Below are 16,641 nucleotides of genomic sequence, written 5' to 3'. Positions count from 1 at the left end.
ATTCCTAACACCACTTGCTCTGTTAGGCCCGTGAGTCTCCGAGGATGAGAGCTGATTCAACATCCACAATCTTGTCACAGTTCGTTGATAACTACAATAGGCTTTTCTCCTCCTGCTCTGCATGCCAAGAACAGAGACAACCACACATTTTCCAAAACTTCAAACCATCAATCACAAATAAGCCATGGAAATACTTTGGGATAATGCCATATCTCCCCATGATTCCCGAGTAGAAAAGGCTCATTACCTTGCTCTCTTCTCCTTCAAACACTGACTGGTGAACGTTGCACGCAAACAGTGAGTTGGGGAGGTCGTTGAAGTCAGTGATTGCTTGAAAGGCTTCCTCCGCAAAACACCGAGTTACGGCCCAGTCTCTGTCTATGCAGCAGAGCAAGAGAAGTCCTCCATCCTCTGGGATGTGCCCCTGCTGCCCCAGGCTCCTCATTCCTATGAAGTAGGATTCTCCCCTCATTCCTGAGGACACAAAGACAGACATACATTAGAGTAGACACTGATTCCTTCACACTTGGTTCTAAGCCCATGGTTCTAGATTGTGTGGGGCAGAACAGGGGAGTGTGATGAGAAGCAGGGACTAGAAGGAGGAGGAAGACCCAGAAAGTTCACATTACCCGCCCCCCTGGTCTCTTGAGTCACTATTTCCCATCCAGCTCTGCCTCCAGGCAACAACCCAGTCAGCTCTATCATCAAAAAAACCCCACTTAACCAAGATATAAATTGGAGGTTGGGCACTGTAGCCCAGCTGCCCAGCGCTGACCTGGAAAAGATGTAACCTCTCCCAACCTTCGCTACCATATGAAAATCAAACAGAAACAGGGAGGGCTTTGACAAGTTAGATAATGAATTCTGTAACACCACCGCCACTGCCACCAACACTACTGATGCCTATCTTTTACTGAGTTCCAGGAACTGTTTTAAATGATTGACACGCATCAACTAACCTATTAAATCTTCGCAACAGTCTATGAGATTGGTACCAATGTTATCCCCATTTTACAGATGGAAAAACTGAAGAACAAAGCAAGGAAGTAACTTTTACTACGTCAGTGATAAAACGGCAGGACTAGAATTCAAACCCAGGGAATCTGGCACCAGAGCTCACTTTCCTGTACCATGGAAATGGAACAGGTCAAAATTAGTGCAAGTTCGTATTTAAGGAAGAACAATCTACTTCATCACCACCCGAATCCTGACTGTGGTAACTCTAGCAGTTAATGGAGTATCCATAATGAAGACACACACACGTGTGCATGCACACACACATACACACACACACACACACACTCACCCCTACCTTCTGCCTGGGATCGTTACTCTAAGTAATTTGTGAATTCTGGATTTTGAAAATAAGTACTATTATGGTTAATCCACAGGATCTAGATACAGATTCCCTTTCCTCATAGCCCCCATCACAGAACTTTCTAGTATTCAACTTACCTAGCTGTGTTCAATCATTCTATTATTTCCTAACTCCAGCATTTCAAAATTCTACCCAGCTGCAACCAGTTGGAGAGGTTTCTCATATTTTTTTATATTGACACCTTGTAATAGATTTTATCAGCCTCCCCACATATTTTGAGGACAGTAGCTACATTTTTCCTTAGTATCCATTTTCATGCCTGTCATGTTCAGTAATTTGAAGCCCTGAAGGTGAAATAATTTGTCCGTGGGCATACAAGTAAGGCCGACAGACACCTCTAATGTGGCTGCTGGGCCATCTTCAGTAAGTTCCCTTTCCCCAGCCCCAGCATGGCCAAGTACAGGACAGACGGGTGGGACCCACAGAATATCCCTCTGCCCTCATGACGTTTGCTAGACACAAATTCTGATCCCCAGACCAGTAGGGGTTCCCGTGTATATCTCTCTTGAGCTCTGAATGTATCAATCAGGTGATGAGGTTATGTTTTTGTTTCTATATTTCCTAGAAACAAAGCCCAAGTGGGAACCTGATCGGCATCACTTGATGGCAATATAAATAATGCATTACATATAAAATCTTGGGGCTGGCTGGGACAAAAGCCAAAAATATAAAAATTTGAGGTAATAACGCTAAAAGCAGATCAATGTAACTGTGGTAAATACAAACTGTTATTCCATATAACATCCAGTAGAACCATTCCTATATTTTAAAGTTCTTAAAACTCTAATTAATACATTTGCTGTATTTAAGTCAACGAACTATTTTTTTTTAAGATTTTATTTATTTATTTGACAGAGAGAGAGAGAGCACAAGCAGCAGGAGCTGCAGGCAGAGGGAGAAGCAGGTTCCCCTCAGAAGCCCGATGTGGGGCTCGATCCCACGACCCTGGAATCATGATCTGAGCAGAAGGCAGATGCTTAACCGACTGAGCCACCCAGGTGCCCCAACAAAGTATTTATTTTATTTTATTATTGTTATTTTTTAGGATTTTACTTATTTATTTGACAGAGCACAAGCAGGAGAAACCGCAGAGGGAGAGAGGGAAGCAGGCTCCCCACTGAGCAGGCAGCCCGATGCGGGGCTTGATCCCAGGACTCTGGGATCATGACCTGAGCTGAAGGCAGATGCTTAATCAACTGAGCCACCCAGGCGCCCCAATTTATTTTAAATAAAACTATAGTACAGCTTTCAAGCTTTGTTTTATTCTAAAATTAATCCAAGATATATGAATATTTGTAATTACACAGTACTTATATATGTATTTGTTTTCCTTCATATTAATATTTATACCACTGCTTCAAATATTTACTGTAATATGCATAATAACCATCACTATTAGAGTACTAATTACTTTAATACTAAGAATAATTACTAAAAGCATCAAAATAGTATTATTTTCATCAGTGGATTATAGGAAACCTCTTAATAATGAAGTCAGAATCATACAGTAGCATGAAGTATAGCTATTATGTGTCAATACTGATTTTATTTATTTATTTATTTATTTATTTATTTATTTATTTGACAGACAAAGATCACAAATAGTCAGAGAAGCAGGCAGAGAGAGGAGGAAGCAGGCTCCCTGCTGAGCAGAGAGCCTGATGCAGGACTGGATCCCAGGACCCCGGGATCATGAGCTGAGCCGAAGGCAGTGGCTTAACCAGCTGAGCCACCCAGGCACCCCCTGATTCTATTTTTAATCCCGTCCCTCTTATTTAAAATTTTTAAATTAATCAAAATTGATCCCAAAATGTTCCTAAATGTTTTCCGAGGATGTTTCAATTACTCTTTTTCTGAAAGAAATAAAAATCCATTGTTGAACAAATTAATTAAATAGACAGAATATTAAGCCTTACTCGGGGCTCATTTTAATCTACTCAAATAGCCTTAACTTCTGTTCTAAGCTGTAACAATACGATTATCTCATGAGACTTTATTTTAAGCTCATTACTTTCAGTAAAGATTTAAAAGGTGAATGCATTTTTGGCAAACAACCTATTCTACTTATATGGAGAAATATTTTAGAAGTCAGAGCTTTGAACAAAGGAACCCTGATTTCTCTTTCCAGTCCCATTACTGAGTCAGCAGTAACCTGGAGAAGTCCATCAATCATTCGATGACTCAGTTTATCTTTATAAAAGGAGAACAAAAACATCTCTCTGCCTCCCTTCCTCTGCAGAGGAGGAAGATGCAGGGCAATAAAAGAGAAATGGAAGAACTGATCAACATCAGCATTCACCACTACATAAAAGGATAAGTAATATAAAGTAGGGTAAGAACACGACATCACGATAATCTCAGGGCAAGACTTACTCTTTGGTATTACCGCTAACCTTTAGCAAACACAAGCAAACAGAAATAAAGGGAAGCTCTCAACACCAAAAGAACTCCTAAAAAGAAATGTCAAGGTCTGATACAGCCCAAAAGAACTAGTTTATCTTTAAACTCATTTCAAAACCCTGAACTATTGTAAAACAACTTCAAAGCAACAGCTGTCTGCATAGCAAAAGAAGCTTTACATGTATCATCCTCATTTCTAAACCTGAGGTTGGTCATCCAAAAAAGAGCCGCTTTCAGCTCCAGACACCTCCGTGGGAGGGTTTCCCAACCTCCCCCATGGCCTGTGAACATGACCTCCTTCCTCTGCACGCGCTGAGCACCCCGCACAGCCTTCTCCCAGGGGTCACCCTGCACCTGCTTACTGCTTTACTAACCCACATCTCAAACCAGACTGGGAGCCCCTTGAGAAGAGAGACTGACCGGTCTTCATCCGTGAATCTTCAGCCCGGTTCATCTAGAAAGACCTCAAAAGGATGTTTGACGGAATTAAGGAATCATGTAAAAAAGAGTCATCTTCAAAAAAATAACAGACAAACCAGTGAGTTCTAGTGGTCTTAAAATATATAAACAAATAATATTTACTTCACATGTATCCACTAACACTGAAAACAACCTGCTGACTTCCATGTTAAGGTTAGATTTATAAGATGGAATTTTATAAATGGAAGATAGCAAGAACCACTCAAAGGATTCCTCTAGCTAAAATGAAAAAAGTGCAGGGAATAATTAAAATAATATATTTTTTTAATTATACAAGTTCACTGAAGAAAAAAAACTGAAAAATTCAGAAAGGGACTTTACAAAGAAAATAAAAGCAAACAATCATCCTACTATCTAGAGAAAACTGTATTAAGAGTTTAGTACATTTAGTTCTAGTGCTTTTTCACATGTGTAATTTCTAAACAAAATTGGGATCCTGCTGTTTCGTATCCCACTTCTTTTTCAAAACATTGATATAATCAAGAGCAATTTCCTGTAACATTATATATTCTTTGAAAACACTAATTTTAATGGACACATAGTATCCCACTGTACAGATCGGTCATAATTTACTTAACCATTCTTCTGTTATTTGACACTTAGAAAACATAAATTTCCATCATCATGTGCATCTGGAAACCTACTATCCACTATTAAAATATAAATGGTCTCCTGAAAGAACCTGAAAACTTCTTCATATGCAGAGAAGACACATCTTTATAACCTGCTGGAAGGGGCACGCGTGGGTTCCACCCCTTCTCAATGTTGCATGCTTTCTGGACTGTGGTTTTCACATCAGCAAAATGGAGAAAGAATGTGACTTTGTCTATTTTACGGTCTTCTGTGAACGTCCAATGAGATGAAGCACATGAACGTCTGTCTTTCAAAGCCTCCAAAATAATATGTGAATTAAAGCTATTTATTACTCCTTCTCAGCTCACCCAGAGCAAGGCAATGGCAGAGGAACCTGGCCCTATTGAGGTGCTTGCCATCCACTACTGTTAAGTGTAGGGACACATGAATGTCTATGAGGGCTAAGCCCATATCATTAAAATGAGAAATCAGTAGAGATGCTGCTCCAATATTTGGTTTGAGTGTGGCTGATGACTCCAGAAGAAGGAAATAATGACCATAATACAAGAGAGAGCAATGAAAATAGAAAAAAAGCAATGCTGTCCCCCCCAAACACCACTAACAACACAATAATGGTTATAATCCTAGAGAGTGAGTAGCAATGAGAATAATAAATGCTTGAATTTGACTCATTTTAATGAAGGAGGAAGCATGAAGACAGGAAGATTTTCAACTATTTCACTATTTTGCTACAATGTGAAAATGATTTTATCCAAAATCCTCAGATAACCTTATAGCACTTACTAATTAAACATTTAAAGACTTGAAATGAAGACGGTACAGCTCCTTCTATGAAGAGTAGTCCCCAGAAACTTAAAGATGCCCATTCAGTATCAAAGAGTTAGCAAATGAATAAATGTTTGTTGCGCAAATAAGGGAATAAATTTTCCCTCAATAAACAAGAATAATTTATTGCCGGGTTTCTACACAAGGAATGAAGTTTTCCAAAACCCCTACTTTTCATTCCCTGCAAACACTTACTTGGTACACCTGAACCCCGGAGAAGGGACTTCATAAAGGCAGCTGACTCTGTTGGATATCATTACTGTCACAGTGTTATCAACATGCATGAGAGAGATATTTCTGAATTCAGAATTCCAGAAAAATTCCACCTTTCTGGGAATAGGACATATCTCATGCAAATGGAGAGCCATGCATTTGCTCATAGGATTTCGGGGTGCCTGAGTGGCTCAATCAGTTGAGTGGCTGCTTTCATCTCAGGTCATGATCACGCCCCACGTCAGGCTCCCTGCTCATTGGGGAGTCTGCTCTCCCTCTCCCTCTGCCCCTCCCCTTGCTTGTGAGTGCTCTCTCTCTTTCTAATAAATAAAATCTTAAAAAAAAAAAGTCTTATATAAGTCTGGATATAAAAGGAGGGGTAATTCCAAATAATCCCATGAGAACAGCAGAGAGCCAAGACAAAAAAAAAAAAAAAACCCATAAAAAAACAAAAACAAAACCAGATTTTAAACCTCCATGGAGATGCTCATATTCATACGAGCTTCACTATCAAGTAAAATCAGCCCTTGGAAGGGCTAGGGTGGTAATAATCTCATCTTGAGTCCCCTCAACATGGAGAGAACATCACAGCCAATTCTGAGTACCACTCATTACAGAAAAACTAGAAGTCTTTCTCAGGGCATTATTTAGGGTCATCCAAGGGCCAAAAGTCATGTCATCTGAAAAAGAGGGGCATGGGAAGACACAGCCTCGTAAAGCATAGGAAAAGGAGTCTTGAGTGAAGTCACAGTTGCCATCAACTTCTGAAAGAGGAAATAGAATTTTAGTGTAAGGTGCTAAGAAAGAAGTCAAAGCAGGGAGAAAGAATTCATCTTCATGAAAGGTGCCATGGATCTTTCAACAATTCGGGCTGAAACCGAAATGTCCTGCCTCGTGTCTTGTATGAGTGACAGGCAATGAGTCGGTTCCACAGAGCAAGGGACAAACATCCGGTGGGATGTCAGAGGGAATCCGAAGACCAGGGGCCTGGCTAGCTGGCTGCATTTCTATATCTCTTCTCACCTGGAAATTTTTATCTTTTCACGATTAGAAGAAAATACACAGAAGAGGAAACTATTTATCTCTGGGTTTAACGATGCTCAAGAAAGGGAAATTTATAACCTTTAGCAAAAGTTTTCTCTGGTGTTAAAACCTTTAATTAGATACTCACATCTGCCTATGTTTTTCATTTTCCAGGTTATTCAAACCAGAAAGTGAGAATTATTTAGATAGTAAATAATGACCCACGAAGGGGGAAAAAATGAGCTAGACTTTAAAAAAAAAAGCAACTTACATTGGGTTTATTTTTCCTTAGACAAAAGAATGTTAAAGATTTAACTTGTCTGTTTTTTAAATGAAGAACAGGAATGTAAGACTTTTTGCAATAAGAGCAATAAACAGGGGGAAGAAATGCCTCAATACCATGTTATGGCCAGCTGAGCAGGATAAATAAGGAAAGAGAATAGCTGGAAATGATTAATGAATAATTCACTTTGACTTTAAGTTCAATTTTGGTTGAAAAACAAGTCAAAGGATTATGGGAGTTTTGTTGGTTGGGAGGACCTTAAGAATGACAATGCCAAGTGGACTAAGGATAACAACTAAGAATCCAATGTTGTGTTAATAGAGAAGAAATGTCTACAGCTACTCTTTAAGTTGACTATAAGGTTAAATGAATCCAGTTCAAATTTTTAAAGAATAGAAGACTCAACGTTTTACAGTGTTTAAAATCGCTTCAACTCTAAAATTGATTCTTTGACAATAGCTGGACAAAAACAAGCTTATTAGAAGAAAACTTTTATATGAAAAACAATAATCATTTTAAATTAAATCATATCCTCAGCTATCATTTTTGGCCTGGCCAAATGGGTAAAGTCTTTTCGATGCCGTTTGGTATTTTAATATCTAGACCTTCTTAGGGATACACCAGGCCTTTTGTTCATTTTTGTCCATCTTAAAGGGAGACTGAAGTATAATATTAGTAACAACAAACCATCCCAGCCATCCTGACATACAAAGGAGAGACATGATATTCTTAGGCTCTGCTCCATAGAAATCCATTAGAGCACTTTCTGAAATATAATGGGACCTATTTAATTCAGCGACAGAATTTTCATACCTGCTGAGTTCCATGAACTTCATGCTATTCTTGATACCATTTGGGATCAGTCCTGAAAGAAATCAGGAACATGCAGTTTCCACTCATGGTTTTCAAAGGAAATTATCCACATTCCTCAGTCATGGCTCCCTCTAGGACATGTTCTGGCACCGCTGTTCTACCTTAAGCTCCCACAGGAAAATAATTCAATTAACTCAATTCCCCTAGGAAGCAGCTTCTTATGAATCTTCATGAAATTGGAGAGGAGGGGGAGTTGTTTCCATCATCTCCTTTTGTACTGGATTCTACAGGAGTAATGGGTGTACATACTTGACCAGAATAATATGCATGCAGGGTTTTAATGCCTGTGGTCTCCCAGGAAGATGTGCACATCCTGAATATTCTTCCAATGGACAAAATAAAAAGGGAAAGAAGAATCTCAAATTTACTCAGGGTCAGATGGAATAAGGAGATAAGGAATTTTTATTCCACTCCCACAACACTGAGATCATCAAGAAAATGGGTTTCAAATAGGCTTGTTGTGGGGGAAGAGTTAAGTAGAGAAAACACCACCTTTTATGAACGGTTGGAGGACTGAGGAGGCTGTTCTTAACGACGAGAAAAATATATTTGTACAAAGAATGACCTACAATGAGCCATAGATTAAAGAAAAAAAGCAATAATTAGAACATAACCACCCAAAAGAGAAGAGCTTTGGTCATTGTATTAGTCAAGGTCCCAGTAGGAAACAGATGGCACGCTCAAACTGGGATCATTTGAAAAGAGTTTGATAAAGCAGCTGTTTGCAGAAGTGCAGGCGGGATATAAGGAAACCACAAAAGGTTATTTCAAAACCCTGGGTTAGCACTATCCCTAGACCTCAAGAGGTGGGAAGCGGGGAGGGGTTTTCAGAACGGGGACACACCAGGGAGCACAAGCAGACGACCCCTGACACATCTTCGGTTGAGGGGTATAGCCCATCCACAGTGGCACCACAAAGAGGGAAACAGAGGGATCACTATCCCCATCTTGCTCTCTTTCTATGACCTGCTGGCACCTTCCATTGGCCAAACCCAACTGCAAACCAGAGGGCAAAGGAACTATAGTGGGGAGTACATGGCTCAGCCATCGGGAGCACAGTACACAACAGGAAGCGATGGAGAGAGAGGTTCCTGGGATCAAGCGAAGAGATCAAGCACAGCCTTCATAACTGGGTAGTCATCTAAACATTTCATAGGTTAACTTCAACAGAACATGATTTAAGCATTTAAACCTGAGGCATTTGTAAATGACAGGTCAAATCAGCCTGCATGATGCAGCCACAGATTTACTATTTCTTACCATATGTACCATTTCTTTGTATTTGTATTTGCCACTGTGTTTGTTTGTTTGTTTGTTTGTTTGTTTTTTAAGAAGAGGAAGAGTGAAAGGGGAATGAGCAACAATGTGTGTGCACCATCACGGCTACGTATTCTTGAGCTCCGTGTGGAGGCAGAAAACAGTCCTTTCATTATTGCTGTCAGAAGAAGCTTAAAGAAAGCCCCAAGCCTCTCGATGAGCCTAGCAATTATATGCAAAATAACTTTTCACAGGAGGATAACACTTCAAAAGTGAGCAGCAAAGCAGGTGAAGGTTGCTATGGTAGCTAAAAAGTCCGATTTATCCTGTCATCTTTCGCCTTCTGCTTTCAGAGCACTGGGGAGAAACACAGTGAGAAGGATCTAGAGCAGAGATGGAGAGATGGGGCACCCCGCCGCCGAGAAAATCCAGCCAAGAAGGGTCAGAGCTGTGCAGACCTTCTAAGTGAGAAAGAAAAGGCAGACTGGAAGACTGCACAGAGGGGCGGGGGGAGGGATACAGAGCTGCTCCGAATTCATGAGGAGGCCAAGGAGACAGGTAGCACTCTCTCTGATCAGATTAGCAGAGGACAATCAGCTTGATTGTAAGCTCTTTTTAATGCAAGAGGGCAAAGAATGAGGGAGAGAGAGACAAATATCTTTATTTCTGTGCCCAGCACACAATATGCTATTTTTTTCCCCTCAAATACAGCTAAATGTCCATGGCACCTCCACGTTAAAAACCTTCCGTAACGCCCTAAGATCTATCAAATTCAATAAAAACCATTCTTTGGCCCAGCAAACCAGGACCCCCACAAGAAGATGACAGTCTTCCTATCCAAATGTATCTACTCTCTCCGTAGCACAGAGAAGGAAAGTCCTAGTCTCTGCACTAAGTTCCAGCTCATCAGTAATGACCACAACAGCATCAGTTATTGACGGCTCCTTTACTGGGTGACCCTCAACAACTTCCTTGAGCTTTCCTCACGTCTCAGCTTTGCACCTGCCAGCCCCCAGCCCCACCTAGCACCATGCCACTCATGCTGAAGTCATTTCTGGGGCTGCTGCCTTCAGACCCCACTCTGAGCCCCAGTGCACGAGATGAGACCATCCCTGACAGACCCCATTGTCTTGTGTTTGTCCCACCTCTCGAGACACTTCCTTTGTCTTACTCCCCCCTCGCTGTTGAGGGCAGGGGCGGCTGGGTCTCCCCCACCTCGATAACCCCAGGAGCTGCTAAACAGGACACCATCCTTGGAAGGTGGCCTTTCTTGAACTGAATGGAGTTCAAGTTCTGAATGTGATTCTCAGCTTCCCAACATACTAGCTGCCTGTCCTTGGAAAGTAACTTCGTGTCTCTGGGTTCAGTTTCCTTATCCATAAAGTAGCGTTAAAAAGTAAACCGAGGTGCCCAAACTGGCATCCCTTATGCCAAGGCCAAGTCAACAAACGTGGGCTTAATACTAAGCTAACTGTAGTTTCAACCTCCCCCCGAGATGAGGTCTTAACCAGTTACTCGGGAATTTTCTGAGCAGCACCTATGGTAACCTGTCCCATGGGCCCTCTCCAAACCCGACCACCCCAATGGAAGATATGGCCACCCAGGAAGAGGAAGGTGATCTTGCCTGAAACAATCCTATTCATCCTGTGGCTAATAACTTTCTTGTCCCACCCTCCTTCCCATAAATACCTGCCATGTTGTACAACTCTTTGGAGCTCTCCTCTACTTGTTAGATGGGAGGCTGCCCAAGGCATGAATCGCTTAATAAAGCCAATTAGATCTTCAAATTTACTTAGTTGAATTATTCTGCTTTAACACTGAGGAACAGGATGGTATCCGTTAGGGTGCCAGTTTGAGGATTTCCTAGCTAACACAAATAAAGCATTTAGAACAATGACTGGGACACACTGTGAGGGTTCAAGAAACATTAACAGTTTTTAGTATTGGCCACCTTAGTCCTCAACAGAACAACTCCTTAACTGTCTCTCACATGATGTCATCTTCTCCTTCCTAGAGTCATCAGTCTCCTCACACAGAAAGACACAGAGTATAGAGGAAAGCAAAGGGTGGGCTTTGGAGTTGGTCTGTCAGGTCCGAATCCTGGCACTGCTACTTTCTCACTATGTGACCTTGGGGCATGTTACTGAACATCTCTGGGCAGTGTATGCAGTACGGGGACCGTAAGAGCACCAACTTCATAGGGTTATTATAGGGACTAAACACACCCTTCCTCCACTCCCAAATACCCAAATTTTGGGTGAGTATTCTATTGTTTTCAGGTCTTTAGAAGAGGCTGTGCTTCTATGGTAAGAAATCCAAGAACTCAGAAGTCAGATAGACCCGGGTTCAAACCCCAGCCCTCCATCCACTGCTGACTGGTGGTGGTGGCTGGGCTCTGTGGTCTGGGTCTGAATCCTCCTTCCACAGCCATTTTACTTGGTGATTTTAGGCAAGCTGGTTTCACTCACAAAGCCTCAGTTTCCAGAGCTGTAAATCGGGACTATTAAGAGCTTCTTTTTTGGGGCACCTGGGTGGCTCAGAGGGTTGAGCCTCTGCCTTCAGCTCAGGTGATGATCTCAGGGTCCTGGGATCGAGCCCCGCATTGGGCTCTCTGCTCGGAGAGCCTGCTTCCTCCTCTCTCTCACTGCCTGCCTCTCTGCCTACTTGTGATCTCTGTCAAATAAATAAATAAAATCTTCCAAAAAAAAAGTTTCTTTTTTTTTTTCAATTATTTTTTCATTATAGTAAGTGCACTCCATAATCCCCATCCCCTATTTCTCCCATCTGCCCACCCACCTCCTCTCTGGTAACCATCAGTTTGTTCTCTATAACTAAGAGTTTGTTTCTTGGTTTGTCTCTCTCTCTCTCTCTCTTTGGGGCGGGGGGGGGGGGGGGGGGGGGCGGGGAGAAGGCTATTGAGAGGTTCAAGTGAGATCATGCTGGTGAAGAAACTAGGCCAGAGACAGCCGCTATCATCACTCAGGAAATGCCAGCATTTGCTACGACCACCGGCCTGCGCTTATTAATTGTATTAACAGTTCGTTGCAACTCTAACTGCTTACCTGTTCTCAGATAATTGTTTAATTTCCAAGGAAGGCACACTTTGTGTTAGACCCAGGGTTTGAAAGAACTTTAAGAGCAAGAATTAGGACTTTGCTGGAATTTCTCAGCCCGTGTATTTAGCTTGCTAATACATGTTCCCTGCTGCAGACTGCAAAGTGTCACTTGCCATTCTCTTTCCCTTCAGCACCCTTCTCTAACTCAGCTAAAAATGCCACCAGTGCTCAATCAGGCTCCAGGGTCCTTCACAGAGAAGTTCTCCCCCACCTGCTGGAGGCCCCCCAACACCAGCCATGCACCCTGGAAGGGTTGCCCAGCGCCTCCTCTCAGCGCTTGCCCTGCTTGCCCCTCTGTACATGCGTTGTTATTTACAACATTTGGCAAAGGGAGCCCATTTATTGACGTTTTTACATCTCCTCCCATATGTTGAGCATGCTTGCTTTTTCCTGTAATGCCTGGCACCCATTGCTCCCAATCCGCTGTCTCGCTGGCAAGACGAAAGGAATGAAACACCCCAGCCTCCACCCAGAGCTACGGCTATGCTATTCTCCCGATCATTCGGCCCCTCCCCCCTCCCCCCTACCTCCCTGTCCTAATAGATGTCCCAGGGCTTTGTTCACCTTTGATTGCCACTTTCTCAACTGAGGGACTTCCTGAGTCTCAGGTGTTCATGGTCTCCTGCCACGCTCAATTCAGGTTGTGTGTTCCCACCGTCCCTTTCTTACCATTCACTGCTGGCACATTTACCAATTCAGTCCTGATCTGAAGGTAAGTCGCAGCCCTAACAGCTTCGGGTCACTTTTAAAATCCTTTCCTTTTTATACCTTTTTGGTTGAAAATGTTCGTTCTTCTTCCCTCTCCCCTCTCCCTCTTTCAAGCTTACAAGCGCAGTATCTATTAGGTTCCTACAGGAGCTAATCCTGACGGGACCGCTGCATTGCACAGCAGAGAATATCTTCTCCTTTCTAGATGCAGCGGCCTGCCCTCGGCCTGTTCAACCCAGGGCCCCAACTGGAGAAGCCAACACAGGCTGGCAAGTGTCCTCCACATTGTCAGAAACTCACAATTCAGGAGGATCCAAAATTAGTCCCCCACTTCTGGTGCCATGTGTTGTTTACAAGACAGAGCTGACCCAGATTCTAGCTTAGGAAAAAAACAAACCAAAACCTTCATTAAAGTCCTTTCTGGCCTGCTGCAACTGGGACCAGTTACTTTGAGCGGCCGGCCCACCCCATCTCTCACTCTGCCAACAACCAATTGGGGGCCGGGCTCACAGAGGATACAGGACAGAACCTGTATTGGCAGGAAGGTCTCTGGTGGAGACCAAGAGAAGGTTTAGGGAGAGACACTGAATCAGTGGAAGACACAGGTCGTGGATTAATCATTCGATATACCTTTTAAGAACTGGTGGCCATCTTTGCTCTACACCGTAAGGCCTCTACGGGGCCCTATGCCAAAGGCCATGCTTGAAATGAAGTGGGAACTAACTGGAACTCAAATAAAAACTTGAAAGTACAAAAAGGAAAATAAGAAATGAAGTGGGAGGAGGATGAACATCATCTCTCTACTTGTCCAAAAGAGCAGATGGAAAGCCTTGTACCTTTAATGAGCAGAAGTCATCATGGCAGCCATCAGGAAAATAAATGGCAAATTCACCACTGTAGCCTGCAGACTCCAGACAAGTACAACTAGAACAGTCTGAGGGGACTGCCAAGCATTCCAGCATGGCTTTGGAAGCTCTCTATATCAGGGTAGAACACTAGGGCCCCTTCAACTTCCTGCTCTTCTAGCTAATCCCAGAACCACTCCACATGTTTAACTAGAAAACAGCCAACAAATTTGAAGCTTCTCATCAAGATGTCAAAGCTTCTTATTAAGATGGTCAAAGACCCCACTGGATCCTTACAGCCTAACTCAGTACAGGGGAAGTAGGAAAGATGAGAGACATTATTTTAGGCTAGTGTGGCTTTTTGAGAAACCATTGCAGTTTGTCTCTTTTTATAGCTACCTAATAGTTTTGCCTTTTTGGTGACAGTGTCTGTCACAGAGCAGATGCCCAAAAATATTTGTTCCACCAACCCAGACAATCCTTCATTTTCCTTCTCTCCACCAGTTCACGTACTTTCTCATCTCCTCCATTTCTTAGAACTGGGTTTTCCCTTCTTCCAAACAGAACCTTGATATATATTTTTTTTTATTTCTAATGTACAATTGCCTCAAACACTAAACATAAAGCACTAAAAATGTATTCAGTGGGGACGTCTGGGTGGCTCAGTCAGTTAAGCATCTGACTGTTGATTTTGGCTCAGGTCATGATCTCGGGGTCATGGGATCGGGCCTGTGCTGGGCTCCCTGCTGGGTGCGGATCCTGCTTAAGATTCTTTCTCTCCCTTTCCCTCTACCCCTCCCTTGCAGTTCATGCACACCTGTGTGTGTACTCTCTCTCTCTCTCTTAAAATAAGATAAAAATAAAAATTAAATTAAATTAAATTAAAATGTACGCAGTGAATGGGTATTTTTAAAAGGACATAGGAAGTACATCACATGAGGGGAAAAGAAAACTAGTGTAATGATCACTTAAAGATGGCTTGACCTTCACATGGACATGGGGAGAGGAAAGTTTGGCTGCCACATGCACAGCTGTCTGTTCCCCTCCTTCCTGGTGCTATCACCCTCCACACCATCAGACACAGATACCTTTCAGAGGACTCCCCCAGTCTATTAAAACCTGGGCAGCAGATTAGTACAGGCCCCCTGTTATTTCATATATTTTACGGAGAGATGTCAGGACTCTGTCTCTGGGGAAGATGGAAGTGGGTGAGCCCTGTTGGTATCTAGAAGAAGGACCAAGCAGGTAAAAGAGGCCAGCAGGGAAGGGGGGAAAAGGCCCACAGCTGGGGGACTGGGTGTGTTTGGGGAACAGGTGGGAGGCTTCTGTAGCTGAAGTATGGTGAGGAAGGGAGGGTGGCGGGAAATGAGTCCAGAGGGAAAGCAGGAGGCCAGGACATGTGCTACTCTTGCTAGTACAAGGCCTTGGAGAGGACTTGGCTTTTTACTCCAGGGATTTTGAATAAAGGAGTTCATGAATCGACTTATGTTTACAAATAATTTCTCTAGCTGCTCTTTGGAGAGTAGACCAAGAGAGCAAGGGCGATTAGGAATCTACTGCCAGGAATTCAGACAGGAGATAATGGTAGTAGACACCAGACAGGTAGTAGTTGAAATAGCAAGAGGCAATAGGATTCCAGATAGTTTTAATGCACTAGCATTATTTGCTGATGGACTGGATATGGAGCAGGGGAAGATTCAAGGATAAAGCCACAGTGTTGACCTTAGCACCTAGAAGCATGAAGCTGCAATTTATGAAGAGGGAGAAGACTGTGGAAGTTCACATTGGGACTTTTAAGGAGAAGATTCCTATCTTCATCTCAGTGATGAGCAGTTAGTGCTGAGTCTAGAATTCAGTGAGGAGGGGGAATAGCATACATGATACTTAAAGCCATAGGACTGGACAAGGGGGTTTAGAGAGAGAGGAAGTCCAAAGTCTGAGTCCTGGAACACACCAGCATCTTACAGGAATCACAATGGTAGCATCTCCTGGGTGTGTTGCAATAATTTGATGAGATAATATATGTAAAGAACTTAAAATACTGCTGAGAACCTCCTTCAACAATCAATAATCATATACACTTTTCCGCACCAGCCAGCCTCTACTTCTACTAGAGCACCAATCCCAAGTCCCTGGGCCCTGGACCTGGTAGAATTCCTCCTCATGTTGCATAGTAACAAGGGGGGTGGGAAAAAGGAAATCTTGTCCCCATGAAGGCTAGAGGAAAAAAATTCACTTGCTTGCATTCCAACATGGAATTCTGAACATTTTCCTGCCACAACATAGACAGTTTCTAAGTTTCTAAAAACCAAAAATCTGGTATTTTTTATCAAATACATCATGCACACAATAGCCTTTTGGACTAGCCAGCCTGGGGCACCTGGTCATAACTTCTGACATTCCTCCAAGAAAATACTTTTCAAATTCCAAACAACCCAATAGAAACCTACATTTTAAAAGGTGGTAGGTGCCTCCTAACATAAAAGCATCATATAAATTCTAAAAGTGGATATATGGGCACCTTCTTTTCACAGCAACATTCTGTGACCTATAGCTATATTTTAGATACCCAACAGTAGCTAACAAAGTCCAGAGATAGTCGCTTTGTAGCTCCTGTCTTAGTTTAATCCTTGCCTCTCCTCACTC

The 16,641-nt window shown here is 42.6% G+C and overlaps 1 protein-coding gene across 3 annotated transcripts in view; it reads right to left on the bottom strand.

The window, feature by feature from the left end:
- The window catches only part of RCAN2 (regulator of calcineurin 2), a 264,074-nt gene that overhangs the window by 222,538 nt on the left and 24,895 nt on the right, over window positions 1–16,641 (bottom strand). For all 3 annotated transcript variants that reach the window (XM_032862009.1, XM_032862010.1, XM_032862011.1), the window contains exon 2: window positions 248–474. In XM_032862009.1, the coding sequence (XP_032717900.1) occupies window positions 248–472 (225 nt within the window). In that variant the 5' untranslated portion in view covers window positions 473–474. The remainder of the gene's footprint in view (window positions 1–247; window positions 475–16,641) is intronic.

This window comes from Lontra canadensis, unplaced genomic scaffold, assembly GCF_010015895.1.
Source record: "Lontra canadensis isolate GAN:19392208 unplaced genomic scaffold, GSC_riverotter_1.0 scaffold23, whole genome shotgun sequence".
In the NCBI taxonomy this organism is placed as follows: Eukaryota; Metazoa; Chordata; class Mammalia; order Carnivora; family Mustelidae; genus Lontra; species Lontra canadensis.
This window is presented reverse-complemented; position numbering and strand designations above follow the sequence as displayed.